General features: G+C 42.0%; 1 protein-coding gene across 5 annotated transcripts in view; it reads right to left on the bottom strand.

The window, feature by feature from the left end:
* Nucleotides 1-425: 425 nt before the first annotated feature.
* Nucleotides 426-13269, bottom strand: part of DCAF1 (DDB1 and CUL4 associated factor 1) — a 48377-nt gene continuing 35533 nt past the window's right edge. The window contains exons 23-26 of one of the 5 annotated variants that reach the window (XR_008534928.2): nucleotides 4874-5129; nucleotides 4649-4777; nucleotides 2084-2139; nucleotides 1394-1412 (exon numbers count right to left, since the gene is read on the bottom strand). Coding sequence is in view for 3 of the 5 variants with exons in the window: in XM_054640397.2 (XP_054496372.1) it covers nucleotides 1354-1412; nucleotides 4874-5129 (315 nt within the window). In the remaining 2 variants the exon portion in view is untranslated. The other 4 variants (XM_054640400.2, XR_008534929.2, XM_054640397.2 and 1 more) reach the window with 4 other exon arrangements.

Genomic DNA, 13269 nt, shown 5'->3' with positions numbered 1-13269 from the left:
TGATTTTCCCTGTGCCCTGACAGCCACAGGGCAGCCTGGGCAATGCCAAAGCACAGGAGGAAGCAGGTGCTGCTCCCAGCTCCTGGCACATCCTGGGAGATGTGGAATTCCCTGCCTGAGCTGCAGAGTGGATGCTCCAGAGCACCTCCCCACACAAGAACAGCCCAGCACCAGTGGCATCATCCAGCTCCCACTCAATGTGGTGAGCATGCCACTGAGAATTCCAGGCTGTCAGGCAACCCAAGGGATCAGACTGGCACCCACAGCTGCTGTGGCATCCCTTCTGTGTTTCCTTTATGTTTCTTTTGCCCTTCCTTACTGCAGAGAGGTTCCAGCTACACCTGACTGCTCTCAGCCAAGTCCTGCAGGCACATGGAGCACTGCTTTTGCATGGCTACAATTCACAGCCATAGACACACACAGGATTTGTATTTAATTTTTTAATAAATACACTTTACATTAAAGAAAAAGGCCTTCAATTTGCAGTTTCCACACAGAGGGCAAGAGGAAAGAAAAAAAAGAAAAAAAAAAGAAGAAAGAAAGAAAGAAAGATTAAAAAACTTGAACCACAAAGGGCAGAGGGGAGAAAAAGGGCCCAAACTTCAATCTCAGATTCCCATGTCTTCAGGAATACCAGGCTCTGACTAGGCCCAGCCAGGATTTCAGCCTCCCACTATAGCTGGTACCACAGCACAAATTGGCATTGGCAAACACCCCAGGAGCTCTTCCCTGGAGGACAAAAGCATCTGGAACACACTGGTGCATTAGCAGGTATAACACCTGTAGATCTTCTTTTTTAAAAATAAAATCATATTTAAAATAAAAATATTCTCACTCCTCAATGATATTAGAAATCATGATCCTCTTATTTCACTTAGTAGTTGCATAAATTTTCTTTTAATTTTAAACAATTTTTCTCCCCAAACCTACCCCATGGTACAAGGTACTACAGGAATACAAAGGTCTCCCCTCTTTACTAGAACACTTGCCTTTTTTTTTTTCTTTTTTTTTTTTTTTTTATAAAACTATTTCTGTTCTTTAGGAAAGAACTTTATACAAAGAAAATATATTGTGAAATATCTTCAGAAGTTTCCTTGAAGAGTCATCTCAGCCTAAAATGAAAAATTAAAAAAAAAAAAGGCAGAGAGAAATGAGGCCTAGCCCCAGGTCTCTTTATTGAGACTTAGCCCCGAGCCTCGAACTGACTCAAACCAACAGAGCGGATCGGCAGGAGATCCTCAGGCTCTCCAGAAAAGCAGGGCTGGGGTGCTCAGTCGCTTTCCAATTTGGTCTCTGGTCTCTCCTGTGGGAATGGAGCATCTCCTCCTGCCCACACCCCGCCCCAGCCGCTCCTCACTCGTTCAGGGACAGGATGATGTCGTCCTCCAGGTCTGAGTTATCAGAGCTGTCGGCTGCAAAAGAGACACGTGGGTTATGCTGGGTTTGTGACACGGGAGAGGGTCACCCCTGCCCTGCACCATCAGTGCTCCAAACTGCTCAAATGCAGCCAGGAAATCTGCACCAGAGCCTTCCTTCCCTGCTTACAACAGAGGCTCAAGGAGAGCAGCTTTAGCAAGTGCAGTTCCTATCAGCTGGCAGGTTTTTCCCCCACAAGGTACGGAGGACACCAGCAGAGCTGCCTGCACAACTTCCTGTGCACAAGAAAGGGCAACAGCTCTTCACACCAGGGGCTGGACAGATGTGGCAGTCATTCCTCACAGCTGGACGGCCCCACCAGCCTGGCCCCTGTATGATGTGAACAAGGTAATTCCTTATGGAGTAAGCTGGGCCCCACTAGGGTGGAAGCAATCCACACACTCCCAACTAGAACCTTCCTCTAGTATCTCAGAGGTTTCTGTAATGAATTTAACTATAGGTCACTTCCTAAAGGTGACCTGCAAATTGTGCTTTTCCTGCTTTTCTTCATTGTGGTACAGAATGAAGGCATGAAGGGATTTACCAGAAGCAGTCACACACACATACACACACTTGCTTTTTATCTTCAAACACAAGATCTCTCCTCCCTCAGTTGTCCAAGAGGGAAGTGGTAGCAGCTCTGGCAGCAAGAGGGCTCCTTCCTTACCTTAGAGGTGATGTTGGCTCTTTTTCTTATGTGAATTCATTGGATGCAGCAGATAACTGGGTATTAAAAATAGTTTAAAAGAAAAGAAAAAAAAAAAAGACACCAAGACTTCCACTTAGCCATCTCAGAAATAGTGGATCTCTAAATGCCTGTTAAGATAGAAAAACCTTCTGGAAGGGGTTCAACCCTTCTTAGATGCTATCCTTAGGGAAAAAAAATCACAGGCAAGCAGAGAGGGCACAAACCCTTTCCCCCAACCCTCCTCCCTAAAGATCAGCCAGCTGCCTTTCCACTGTGATCAGCAAGGGATGCTCCATGTCACCATCCATCAGACTGAGCCTAAGCTGAGGGGCCATCAGTGCTCCCAGAAACGCCACAGCTACATTGGGGAGTTAGAAAACACCAGCCAGTGCTGCAGCAGCTACACTTACACAGTAAGAGGGAAAGAAGCACAAGCAAGATAAAAATCCAGAAACTCTGGAGAAGAAAAGCTGAGAAAGTTGGAGTTTGGGGGGGGGGGGGTTTGCTGGTTTGGGTTTTTTTTTAACTCAGAGGAAAGCTTTGAGAAAGGATCTCCTCACTATTCCCCAGTTCACCACACAACCTTCCAGTTCTGAGCTCTGTAAGTAAGCCTGACTGCAGTTAACTGCTTGGCATAATTAGTTTGCACAGACCTGCCTGGAAGTTGCCATTTTGGATTATGGAAGAAGAGAGGAATCAGAATCAAGAGTCAGTCAGGCTGCTGGTGAGAATTCTATATATTTCTTCCATCCTATGTCACATATGCATTTCAGAAATTACACCCACCTGGCCCAGGAAGAAGCTCTTTAAAGACCTGCACAATGCATGAACTGCTTTGACAAACAGATCTAACGTCCCCAAGGTGGTAACAAAGGGGGAGGAAGACAAATTCAGGTTCTCCATGGATTATTTTAAAAAAGGAATTAGAACCTCTTCTAAAGCACAAGAGACCAATGCCACTCACTTCCCTATTTCAATTGTTCTCTGAATTATTTTGCTTTGGCAACACTCACTGTATGTTATGGAGGTTCACCCACAATACAGCAAGAATCTGCAGCAGGGAACACTCTAAATGCACCCCATGCCAGTACTCTCTATACTGGCAGTGCCATTCCAACTTTTAATTCTGGAACAAGCATAAGCAAAGGAAAATTTTAATTGCTCTTTGCTGGGTGGGAAAAGAAGTCAGATGAAGTCACAGAAAAGCTGCCACAGAACCCCACTCATCAAACCCATCAAGGGCCATGCACACTTGAGCCTGGCAGAGCTGCACTTCCTGCTCTGAGTTCCTGAAATTGCTGCTAAGCAACCTAACAGCCACAGGATGGGCTGGCTGCAGCTCCACAGATCCAAGGTCTGCTCAAGTAGCTCTATCTATAAATGAGGTACAGATGTGGCCACTTCATAACAGTGCTCTGCAGAGCATGCCTGAAATTTCTGTCAAGTAGCCCCTGGTTTGTTCCAGGAAGAGTTATTGAAATGGCCTGAACATCCTGGCCATGCTGCCCCTTGGACAATTCAAGGTACAGCACCCCAGGTGCTCACTGAAGAGCTTTTGGCTCTGCATTCCCTGAGGAAAAACAAGTGGAGTTGTGTCACAAAGCTCCTGTCCACTACTAGGACACAGAGGTTCCCTGTAACCCCAAAATGTTGCACTGCAAGATGCCATGAATGACTGAGCTGTGCAAATATCTTATATGGCCCTACAGTACAAACCTATTTCCTTCTAGAACAGCAGAGTGACCCCACAGAATAACTCTGGCAACCTCACGTGGCCATGTCCTTAAAAATGACTGAGCTACATTGCCACAGAAGACATGGATGAGCCTGCCAGCCACATCACTGCCCCAGAGGGGCCTGGCATGCTTCATCCTCCAGCTCACTGCCAGGGAAGATTGATGTGAGAGCTGAGATGGGAGTCAATCTATCACTGCAGGACTTCAAACACCTTGCACATTGTAATTACTCATCCTTACCAACCTTTTAACTTAAGGTAACTATATTATGTCCATTATGTCCATTTTTACAGCTTGAAAATTAAAACTAACTAAGTGGTTTGGCTGCACATACTCAAAAATTGTGCTGCAAAAGAGGGAACAGAATGTAATGTCACAGATCTCAAGCCTCATGCTATCCTACTCACCTTCTTTCTTGTGAAGCATTTCTCCAAACGTTATTGCTACATAAAAAGTTCAGACCTTTCTATGCACACATACACACACACTTGATATTTTCAAATCACTGTATTTGCAGAACACCCAAAAAAGAGAACAATTTAAATTGTATCCCAAAAGTTATGTTAGCTTCAGAACAGTGTAATAAAGGAAATGAAGTCAGAAATGTCATATTGGCTTTGCACTTTAAGCAATTACAAAAGAGAAAGAACAGCACCAAGGATCAAAAGTGCTTCTCTGTCCTTATAGGCTCACAAGAGGCAGAGAGGACAGGTGAGGTAAGAGTTAAACCTGTTTCCCCTTGAAGGGAGGACAGGCAAGCAATCATACAAAGCTTCTTCACACAGAGTTCTCACACATACACACACACCTGGGAGCATCTGAAGAAAGCAGATACCTCCTTTTCCAGAATGCACAGTTGGTCTCTCACATAAGAGCTGTTTTTACCAGCAGATTACTAAGAGAAGCTCCAGGTGAACAGGGTGATGATGGCCTGTCACTCATACCAGCCAGGGACAAGTCAGTTAAGTCATTTCAGGGGAAATTTAGATGTTACCTCTTTGTCAGGACCTTAAGCAGGTGGCCACACACTTACTATCTCCAAGAATCAGCTCAACTTCCTCATCAGCATCAGAATCTTCATCTTCTCCCTCATCTCCCTCTTCCAGGAGGTTGGCAATCTCCTCATCATCGGAGGGAGAAAAGTCATTTTCTCCATCCTCACCAGCATTCTCATTGTTCTCATCCTCCTCCAGCTCAGCCTCCAGCAGCTGGTCTGTATCTAGTTCATCAAGGTCATCTGTGTCATCATCATCTTCATCATCATCTTCTTCTTCTTGCTCCTCTTCCTCCTATAAAGACAGCAAAACCAGTCCATTGCAGACATTAGGATAAATGTAAAATGGAATACCAGTAACTAAAGAAAACCTATCATTTTCATTTCTCCCCACATCCAGCCATCAGACAATATAAACACTCTCCCATCACCCATCTAAGCACTCTCTCCAAAGCTTCAGAATATCACACATGCCAGATCACCTGCAGGCCTGCAAAATCTCAACTGCAAAATGCTGGTGCAAACAGGTACCATTGGCTCAACCTCCTCTCCAGGACTGGCCACCAACACATGGCACCACAATGCACCCTTGAGAAGGACATGCAGGAAGACCTGTTAATCCATGGCTTTGTTGCTAGTCTTGTGCAAATGGCATTAAGTTTCAGCAGGACCAAAAGCTCCATTTGACACCAAACCACATGCACCATCAGTCTCTGTCACTGCCATTTAGATGAGGTATAAAGTGTAGGGAAAAATACTTTTAGCCTAAGCCAATCCCTGAATCACTCAGCTTCAGATGACAGAACTGTTTAAGGCAGCTCAGGAGCCACATCTTTGGTATTTACCTGTGGATCAAGATCTTTATCAAATCAGAATTTGCCTTCAGTAAAGCAACTGAATTCCTCATTGTATAGGCAAAATCCAGAAATCTGTGTGTAGTGGATGAGACTGAGTGGGAAGGAGCTGTAACAGTTCCACCCTTCTCCCAGACAAACTGCCATCACAAGCCAAGCTCCAGAGCATTCCAGGGCTGAAAGAAAAGCTTCAATCCACCTGCACTTCTCCTCAGCCACAGCCTGTTCCTCTAACAGAATGCCTCAGCTCATTCAGTCCTAATTGCCTCTTTGTTCTGGGAGGTGACACATTTTGCAAAATTAGGAAGCAATTAAGATCGATATCTAACAACCCACTTCAAGGGTTCCTTCGGTCCTCAAGCTCACCACACTCCCACTGTTTAGACTGCTGCATTTTCAGATCCAAAGGGACAGAGGAAAGTCCTTTACTGTCATCTCCCCAACCTACTTTTGCTTCAGTCAGTGCTATAAAAAACCACCACACCCACACAAATCCAACATCTGTCACAGGCAAAAGTAAATTGTATTGTTTCTTCACTTGCAAAAGGCAGCCAAGTCTTCACTGCTGACCAGAAGTGCCATGTTCTTAAATGCAGATTAAAGCACAAAAGCAATGGTTTGCTACATACAGTTTCCTTTATGAAAGAGTTTATATTAAATATAAAATTAAAACCAACCTCTTTTAAAGTCTGTGCTTATTTTAAGAAATTACAACTTTACTTTGAGTTAATGAGTCCTCAGATAAACAGACTTAATTGTATACACACAGAGGAAACATCCTACCTGCAGTTAAGTTTTATGCAGTGCCATACTGGGTATCATTTCCCATAACACATACTGAATTGAGTATAAAAGCTTTGCATTAATAATTTGTATTTTTTTTTGCTCTATGCAGTATCTGCACAGAGACCAATGTCTTAAATTTTATTACTCTATTCAGAATTGAAAAGCTGATTAAAAACTGAAAAGGTAGGAGAGTTTATTTTCCTTTTCCAGTGTCTAAACAACTCTGAAGCAGAAAAGAGATACCAATTTATTCCAAAATCTTGGAACTATTAAACCAAGTTTCTCAGTATCTGGAGATAGAGACACACGTGTAGATATTAGGAAAAACAAGTATGTTGTCTACAAGATCCATTTGGAGTCCATGAAGGTAAAACTTAAGGGATTCTGAAATGAGTTAGGTCCCCTCTGTATTTCTACATATGTGGAATTTCTGAAAGTATTTTTTCCTAAATATCTAGTCCACAAGGATTCAAAATGTCAAAACTATTAAATTTGACTGTGGTTCATATATAACATATTTCTTGTAAGCTGAATTACTGTTTCATCAACATTCAAATTCAAGCTTAAGGCAAGGCCCTTATACCAATGCCACCCTTCAAATACAGGATGAAATTAAATACAGTTGTATAGAGTTAACAATCCCTTCTGGGTCACAAGAGTAAGAACCAAATTACACAGAAAGTGTGTATATTTAGCTGCAAATTAACTTTGAAGGGTTATATCAACCACTGAAGAAAAAATAATTTGTGAAAATACAAACAGAAAAAATGAAATGTTTCCACTTTTACCATTTAAATTACTTAATCTGAAGTTGGTGATTAGGGCCAGGCCACATTCATTTAAAAACCACCTAAAAATATTAAGATGAGATGAAAATTATACCTGTCCTTGGTAAAACAGAAAACAGTGTGTAACTCACGCTCCAAGAAGTCACCTGTGCACGTGAGTGTGACACACAGTGACATCCTTACAGAGCTGGAGGGGTGACACCTCACAGGGCTTGAGGAGCATCTTCATCAGTGAGGAGGAAACCTGTACGTTGCCACGTTCTAAAGAACCCAAACACCACTTGGACACTGTGAAGCTTCTGCTAAGCCATAGGCAAATAAATTCTGTCTCAGTTCCTCAGCCAAGCAGCAGCTCTGCAGGGCCAGTGCAGCATTCCCAGCTGGAGCAGACGGCTCCATGCAGAGCCTGGGCACAGCTCAGCTCTCCCAACAAAGCACCAGAGCTTCTGCTCTAAACCCAGCCCAGCCTGGGCACAGCTCAGCTCTCCCAACAAAGCACCAGAGCTTCTGCTCTAAACCCAGCCCAGCCTGGGCACAGCCTGGGCACAGCTCAGCTCTCCCAACAAAGCACCAGAGCTTCTGCTCTAAACCCAGGCCCTGGGACACAGCTGAGAAAGGGGTGAGGGAGTGCCAGTGCAGTCTAACACCACCACATGTAAGTGATATCCAGGCTGTTCATGAGGACTCAGGATGGATCCTCATGAGACACCACAACTGTCTCATGTAAGGGATCCCTACACAGAGAGAATGGCACACCTTCCCCAGGGACTCAAACACTCTGAGTAAGAGCAGAGAAAAAAACTTTGTGCCATGTCACAAAAGGAAAGACAAGACAGCTATTCCAAACCATATCCAGGTTTGTGTAGGAAACATTTACAGAGATGTAATAGTACAAGAAAACCTGGACATAAACTTAAAGAATCAGAAAAGTTGATTACACAGCAAAGAGCTATCTCAAGACCATCTCAAAGCAAATTACTGGTTTGCTTCCAGAAAGCCAAGTAGATTTGGTTCAATTAATTTACCATTTATAATCCCAAAAGAAAAAACTAAACAACATCCCCTAATGGAATGGCAGATACTGGGCTGGCTGCACGGGAATAAAAAAAAGCTACTTGACCTAATTTTTCATATTACCAGTTTTTACAGCCCTTTCAGAGCTTAGTAAATACCCTTTACACTTGTTCAAGCATTATGTGCTTTCTGCCATATTGTTCTTTGATGCTTGTTGGCATGCACTTCATAAGCTTTCATCATCATCAACTTTCTTACCATTCCCCTTTACCAATCATCTTGCATACACAAAATTCACAAATTTCTCTTTTTTGAGTAGCAAATCTTATTGATACTTGACATACTGGTGTTTATCTCTCAAAAGTCATTCAAAGGTTCAGGAAAACTCCAGCATTTCACTTATTCAAACTGATGCAAAATACATGTTAGCTAAGCAGAACTTTAACTTTTTGATTTTAATATATTTCTGTAATGTATTCTAACATTAAATTAGTTTATGTACAAAGTGCTTCCAGGAAGTACAACTTACAGCACTGCAGATCTGCAGTATATAAAAATACACCAGCCTGCTTTCGAGTTCTCTCAAGACATTTTTATAGAGCTTTCTCACATTTTCTGAATCCTAAAGTTTATGACCACGTGACCAGAATTTGAGACTTCTCCACTGCAGATTACACAATCGCTCAAATTTGCATTAGGCTGGCATTTAGTTGCTACAAGAAGATCTTTGGGTTTGAAATTTTGATTCCGTCTTGAGATCTACAGGTTACTGATTTTTTGCTTATTTTACATGGTTTCAGCTGTTACAAAAAGCTTCATCTGTTTGTCTCGCACCTCATTGACTTTTTCTTCCTCTCCTCCCATCAGCACCTCTCACCTCCAGCTGCTTTCCAGCAACACTCTCTCCCTCTGAAAACACAATCTTTATTGCACCTCTCAGTTTGAATCATGCTAGATGTATTACTCTAACTATTCTTATTTTCACCTATCTTTTTGTTATCTGCAGAACTAATCAATGTTAGTAAAGCTCTTCCCACTACTTCAAATGTTTCAGCTCATATTTAATTCACTTCTGGCTACTTTTAGACAAGTCAAATTATCTGCTGGTAACATCTGCTTCTAGCAGTTGTTTATTTCATCTAGGTTTGTTTTCTTTTTAAATAAATTAATTTTCCCATAGTCCCATTATTTTGGTTAATTTATTTGGAAAGAATTTTTGCAAGAAACAGCCTCCTGGTTTTCACCCTCCTTCCTCAAGTTTCTCCTAGAGCAAACTTGTAATTTCGGCAATCTGATGCCTTCCAGATAATCAGTATTATTTTAATTACTCCCTATTGCCAAGCTTGGGAAGGGGCTTTGCTTTCATAAAAAAGGACATATGATCATTGTTCAAATACAAGTGTATTGAAGAATGTTTCACCCAGATGAGTAAGCCTCTCCTTGTTCTAGTAATTTATCTTTCTCCACAGACAATCCTCTTGTCATATCTTCTGACAATTGTCCTCCTTGCTGAGTACCATGTTGGTACTTCCTGGGCCTTTGCAATGCAATTCCCAAGAGTGACAATGTCTGCATTTCAGTCACTTAACAGTTTCTATCCAATTCCCTCCCCCCAGCCACTTCTTAACACTCCCAGACAATGAGTAGTGGAAAAAGCTTAAATGTAGCCAACAGACTCCCTGGTGAAGCATGTAAAGATTTTCATCTCCTGGATTACCTGTCCATCCTCCCCCTCAGCTAGCAAACCCCTAATTCCTGTTATCTACCAGGAAATCAATTCCAAGAATTCATCTCCTTCACACTACAGGGCTGCACCTACTTTTACCTTCTTGGCTACTTCAGGGTTAGAATTTCTACTTCTTCTTAGCCATTAGTCACAGAGCTAAAAATGTAGAAGCCTGGGAAGGTGCAGAAGTTGCCATATGTAACAAGCAAGGAATCTTACCATAGGCTGCTATGCAGGTGTGGGTATATGCAGATTTAAAACAGGAAACAGCACACAGCGTACAGAATGTCACAGAGGCAAAACATGGAGTGAAGAAATAAAAAGCAGTTAATCTCTTAGACTGTGTAAGTAGGTTTAGCTTGTCTAACAATGACTACTTACCTGTGATGAATCACAAACCATCCATGATACAGACAAACAAAAGCTTTAAGGGAATGGGGCTCACATGGATCAGGAGGTTCAGATGGGGCTCTTTTGAGCAAACTCAGGTTTTGCCTATTAAATGTTTCCATTTCCATCTAACTGCAGCTGATAATAATCAACCTGGCTCCAGCCACTGCCCTCTGAGACACCTGCAAGCCACCATTTCACAGCTGGTAACTCCCTTAATGCTTGGGATAAAGGGGTTCTAAGGTGACTTATTATATTGTCTGTGCTGCAGGGCTCAGAGGTAATGTAAGGAGTACAGAACAGGGCACAATTTCTCAATATGCTTCTTTTCCTTTCTCTCACTGATCTCACACTCTCACTTACAAAAATAAATTAATTTCTTTAATTCCATGACAAAGAACAATATTGCATAAAGGAATTTAAGAATTTGGCAGGTAAATGAACTCCCCCTCTATGGACAAGATTTTCTTCCTTTATTTTCTCAAGCCTCTGACTGACATTTCTCATGGCAGCTGAGGCAGCTTTTATTTACTTGGATCCCAGCTACTGTGGGAATTCTAGAAAGATGTGTTAGGCAAGAGGAAGGAAATCTTTGATTTATGTCACTGAACAGGCAGAATATGTTTTGATCTCTGCTGAAGCTGTTTTACACCATAATACTAAGTCTGCCCTTCTGGAAACTCCAAATACTTATCTCTTTCCAAGAAATTCCTCTGTTTGCACAGCCTGAGAGCTACTGAAAATAGATTCTGAAACAACAGAATAGTCTAAAGTAGTCACAGTTATTTGCTACTATCTAAAAATGTGGTTAAAAGTACAGGCACTGTTCTTTTAAATATCAGTTTTGGAGGATGCCTGCTCAAAAGATGTGTCTGTTATATAAAAAGGTCTTTGATAGAAACCACTCTTTTCTCAGCCTTCCCAGCTGCAACTAACCTCAAAGATTTCTATGAACATGTGCAATAGACACATATTTATTATCATTTAAGACATTTGTCTGGAAACACCCATTCACAGCTATTATTCTGTAAACCATTTTATTCCTGAGTAAGATCCAAAATCAAGCTGTACCTTCAAATACTACAGGAACAGCTCCTAAAACAAACCCTTACTTTAGGGTCCCTGGTGACAAAAATCATTCTAGTCATCTTATAGTGGCAAAGCACCACCATGGTCTGATAATTCCCAAATATCTGTGCCAATATGGATTAAGGTTTGGGGGGGGTCTTTCCCCAGCAAGTAAGTGTTCACATGAAAAAACAAACTAACTATATCAAACAACAGCAATAAGGTACAGTGGAATTGCTGTTGTAATTACTGTTGCAGGCACACGGGGGGAGAACCCTAAAATAAAAGTAGAACCTGGGATCACATAGACACAGAAAGACATAGAAAGCTGAGGAAAACATTCTCCACCCTGGCTAAACCATATGTTAAAATAGTGATTGTCTTTTCAGTCTTTATTGCCTTATCAACAAAGCTTATTTCCCATCACCTGGAATTTTCTAAACCAATGCAAAAAGACAAATTACACACCTACCATCAACCATTTGGATAGCCCAGAAGCACTGCAGGATAATTAACAGTTCTTCAGGTCTGGCAAAAGAAGTAGAACACTTTATAGGACAGGGACAGCTAGGTGAAGCAATGTGCTACTGAAGCCATAAATCCCTCTGAACATGACAATAACTGAGGACACTACTAGAGCCTTAGAGATGCAACATCACCCACATGTACCACAGAGAGAAAAACAGGCCTAAACAAGTAATATGGAAAGAAAAGCTAAAACAGGGAAGTAAAAGTGAAAATCCTAAAACTGAAAATCCTAAAACCCACTCAGAAGACCACCTCATCCAGACTTCAGTTTCACAGTTTTGAGTCTACTCTCCCTTGGTTTCAGCTTTTCTGAGCACGTAATATTTCTGAAGTCTCTTTTTCTAGCCCATGGTAGCTGCCATGTGCCATTTCCTCTGAAATTCCTCATCTGACTCACTACAGAAGACAGTAGATTAACAAGGGAAACAGGATACTAATCAGCCAAGAAAGAGAAATAAGTAAGAATAAAGCAAGCTAACAACTAAAAGATGGTCCAAGATCTGTACCAGTAACTCAGACCCCCAACTTTTTTCACTAAATCTAACTGAAGGAGTATATCAGAACACTGGCAAATACAGGAGGAAAAAGAGGAAGATCTTACAGCCAGACTGAAAAATAGGAAACCCTTACCTATTTCTCTGTATGCTGAACACAGTTTTGCACATACTTGGATACTCACCCAGCAGTGAAATAATTCACAAATCTCATGGAAGTTCAAGGCAGGAACACTGGTATTTTTGGAGTAAACCACCCAACCAAAGAGCTTGCAAAGAGACTCTTGTTAAGCATGTTACACCCTCACTTTCCCTCAGTGCATAGTAAATACAGACCACAGAGCATCAACATTCACTGGCATTTGTTCTGTTTAACAAGGTTTGACAGCTCTGGCCATTCCCAGGCACAGACAGCCTCCCAGGGATCCCACTGGACAGGCTGCTACAGCAGCAGGGAGGAACCAGGCCACACTGCTGCTGTCCTCAAGCATTTCAAACAAACCCACAAACAATCACTGCAGCAGTCCCATGCTCAAGCCACTGAGTCAGCCCCAGCATTTAATTTGAGGGCAATTTATGTAGCAGATCAGTTGATTGTACAAAGTTAGTTTGAGATAGGAGGAATAGCATAGATGTTTTGTTCCTTAAATTACAGAAGGAACTGAAAGATATCTGTAGACCAAACATCTCTGCTAGATTCATTTTACAGATTCTCAGTCTTTGCTTTTTGAAAAAGCTGTCATGGAGCCATCAGCTGACATTTGTCAGAGCTGACATTGTAAGGCAC

This window comes from Agelaius phoeniceus, chromosome 11 (assembly GCF_051311805.1).
Source record: "Agelaius phoeniceus isolate bAgePho1 chromosome 11, bAgePho1.hap1, whole genome shotgun sequence".
NCBI lineage: Eukaryota > Metazoa > Chordata > Aves > Passeriformes > Icteridae > Agelaius > Agelaius phoeniceus.
This window is presented reverse-complemented; position numbering and strand designations above follow the sequence as displayed.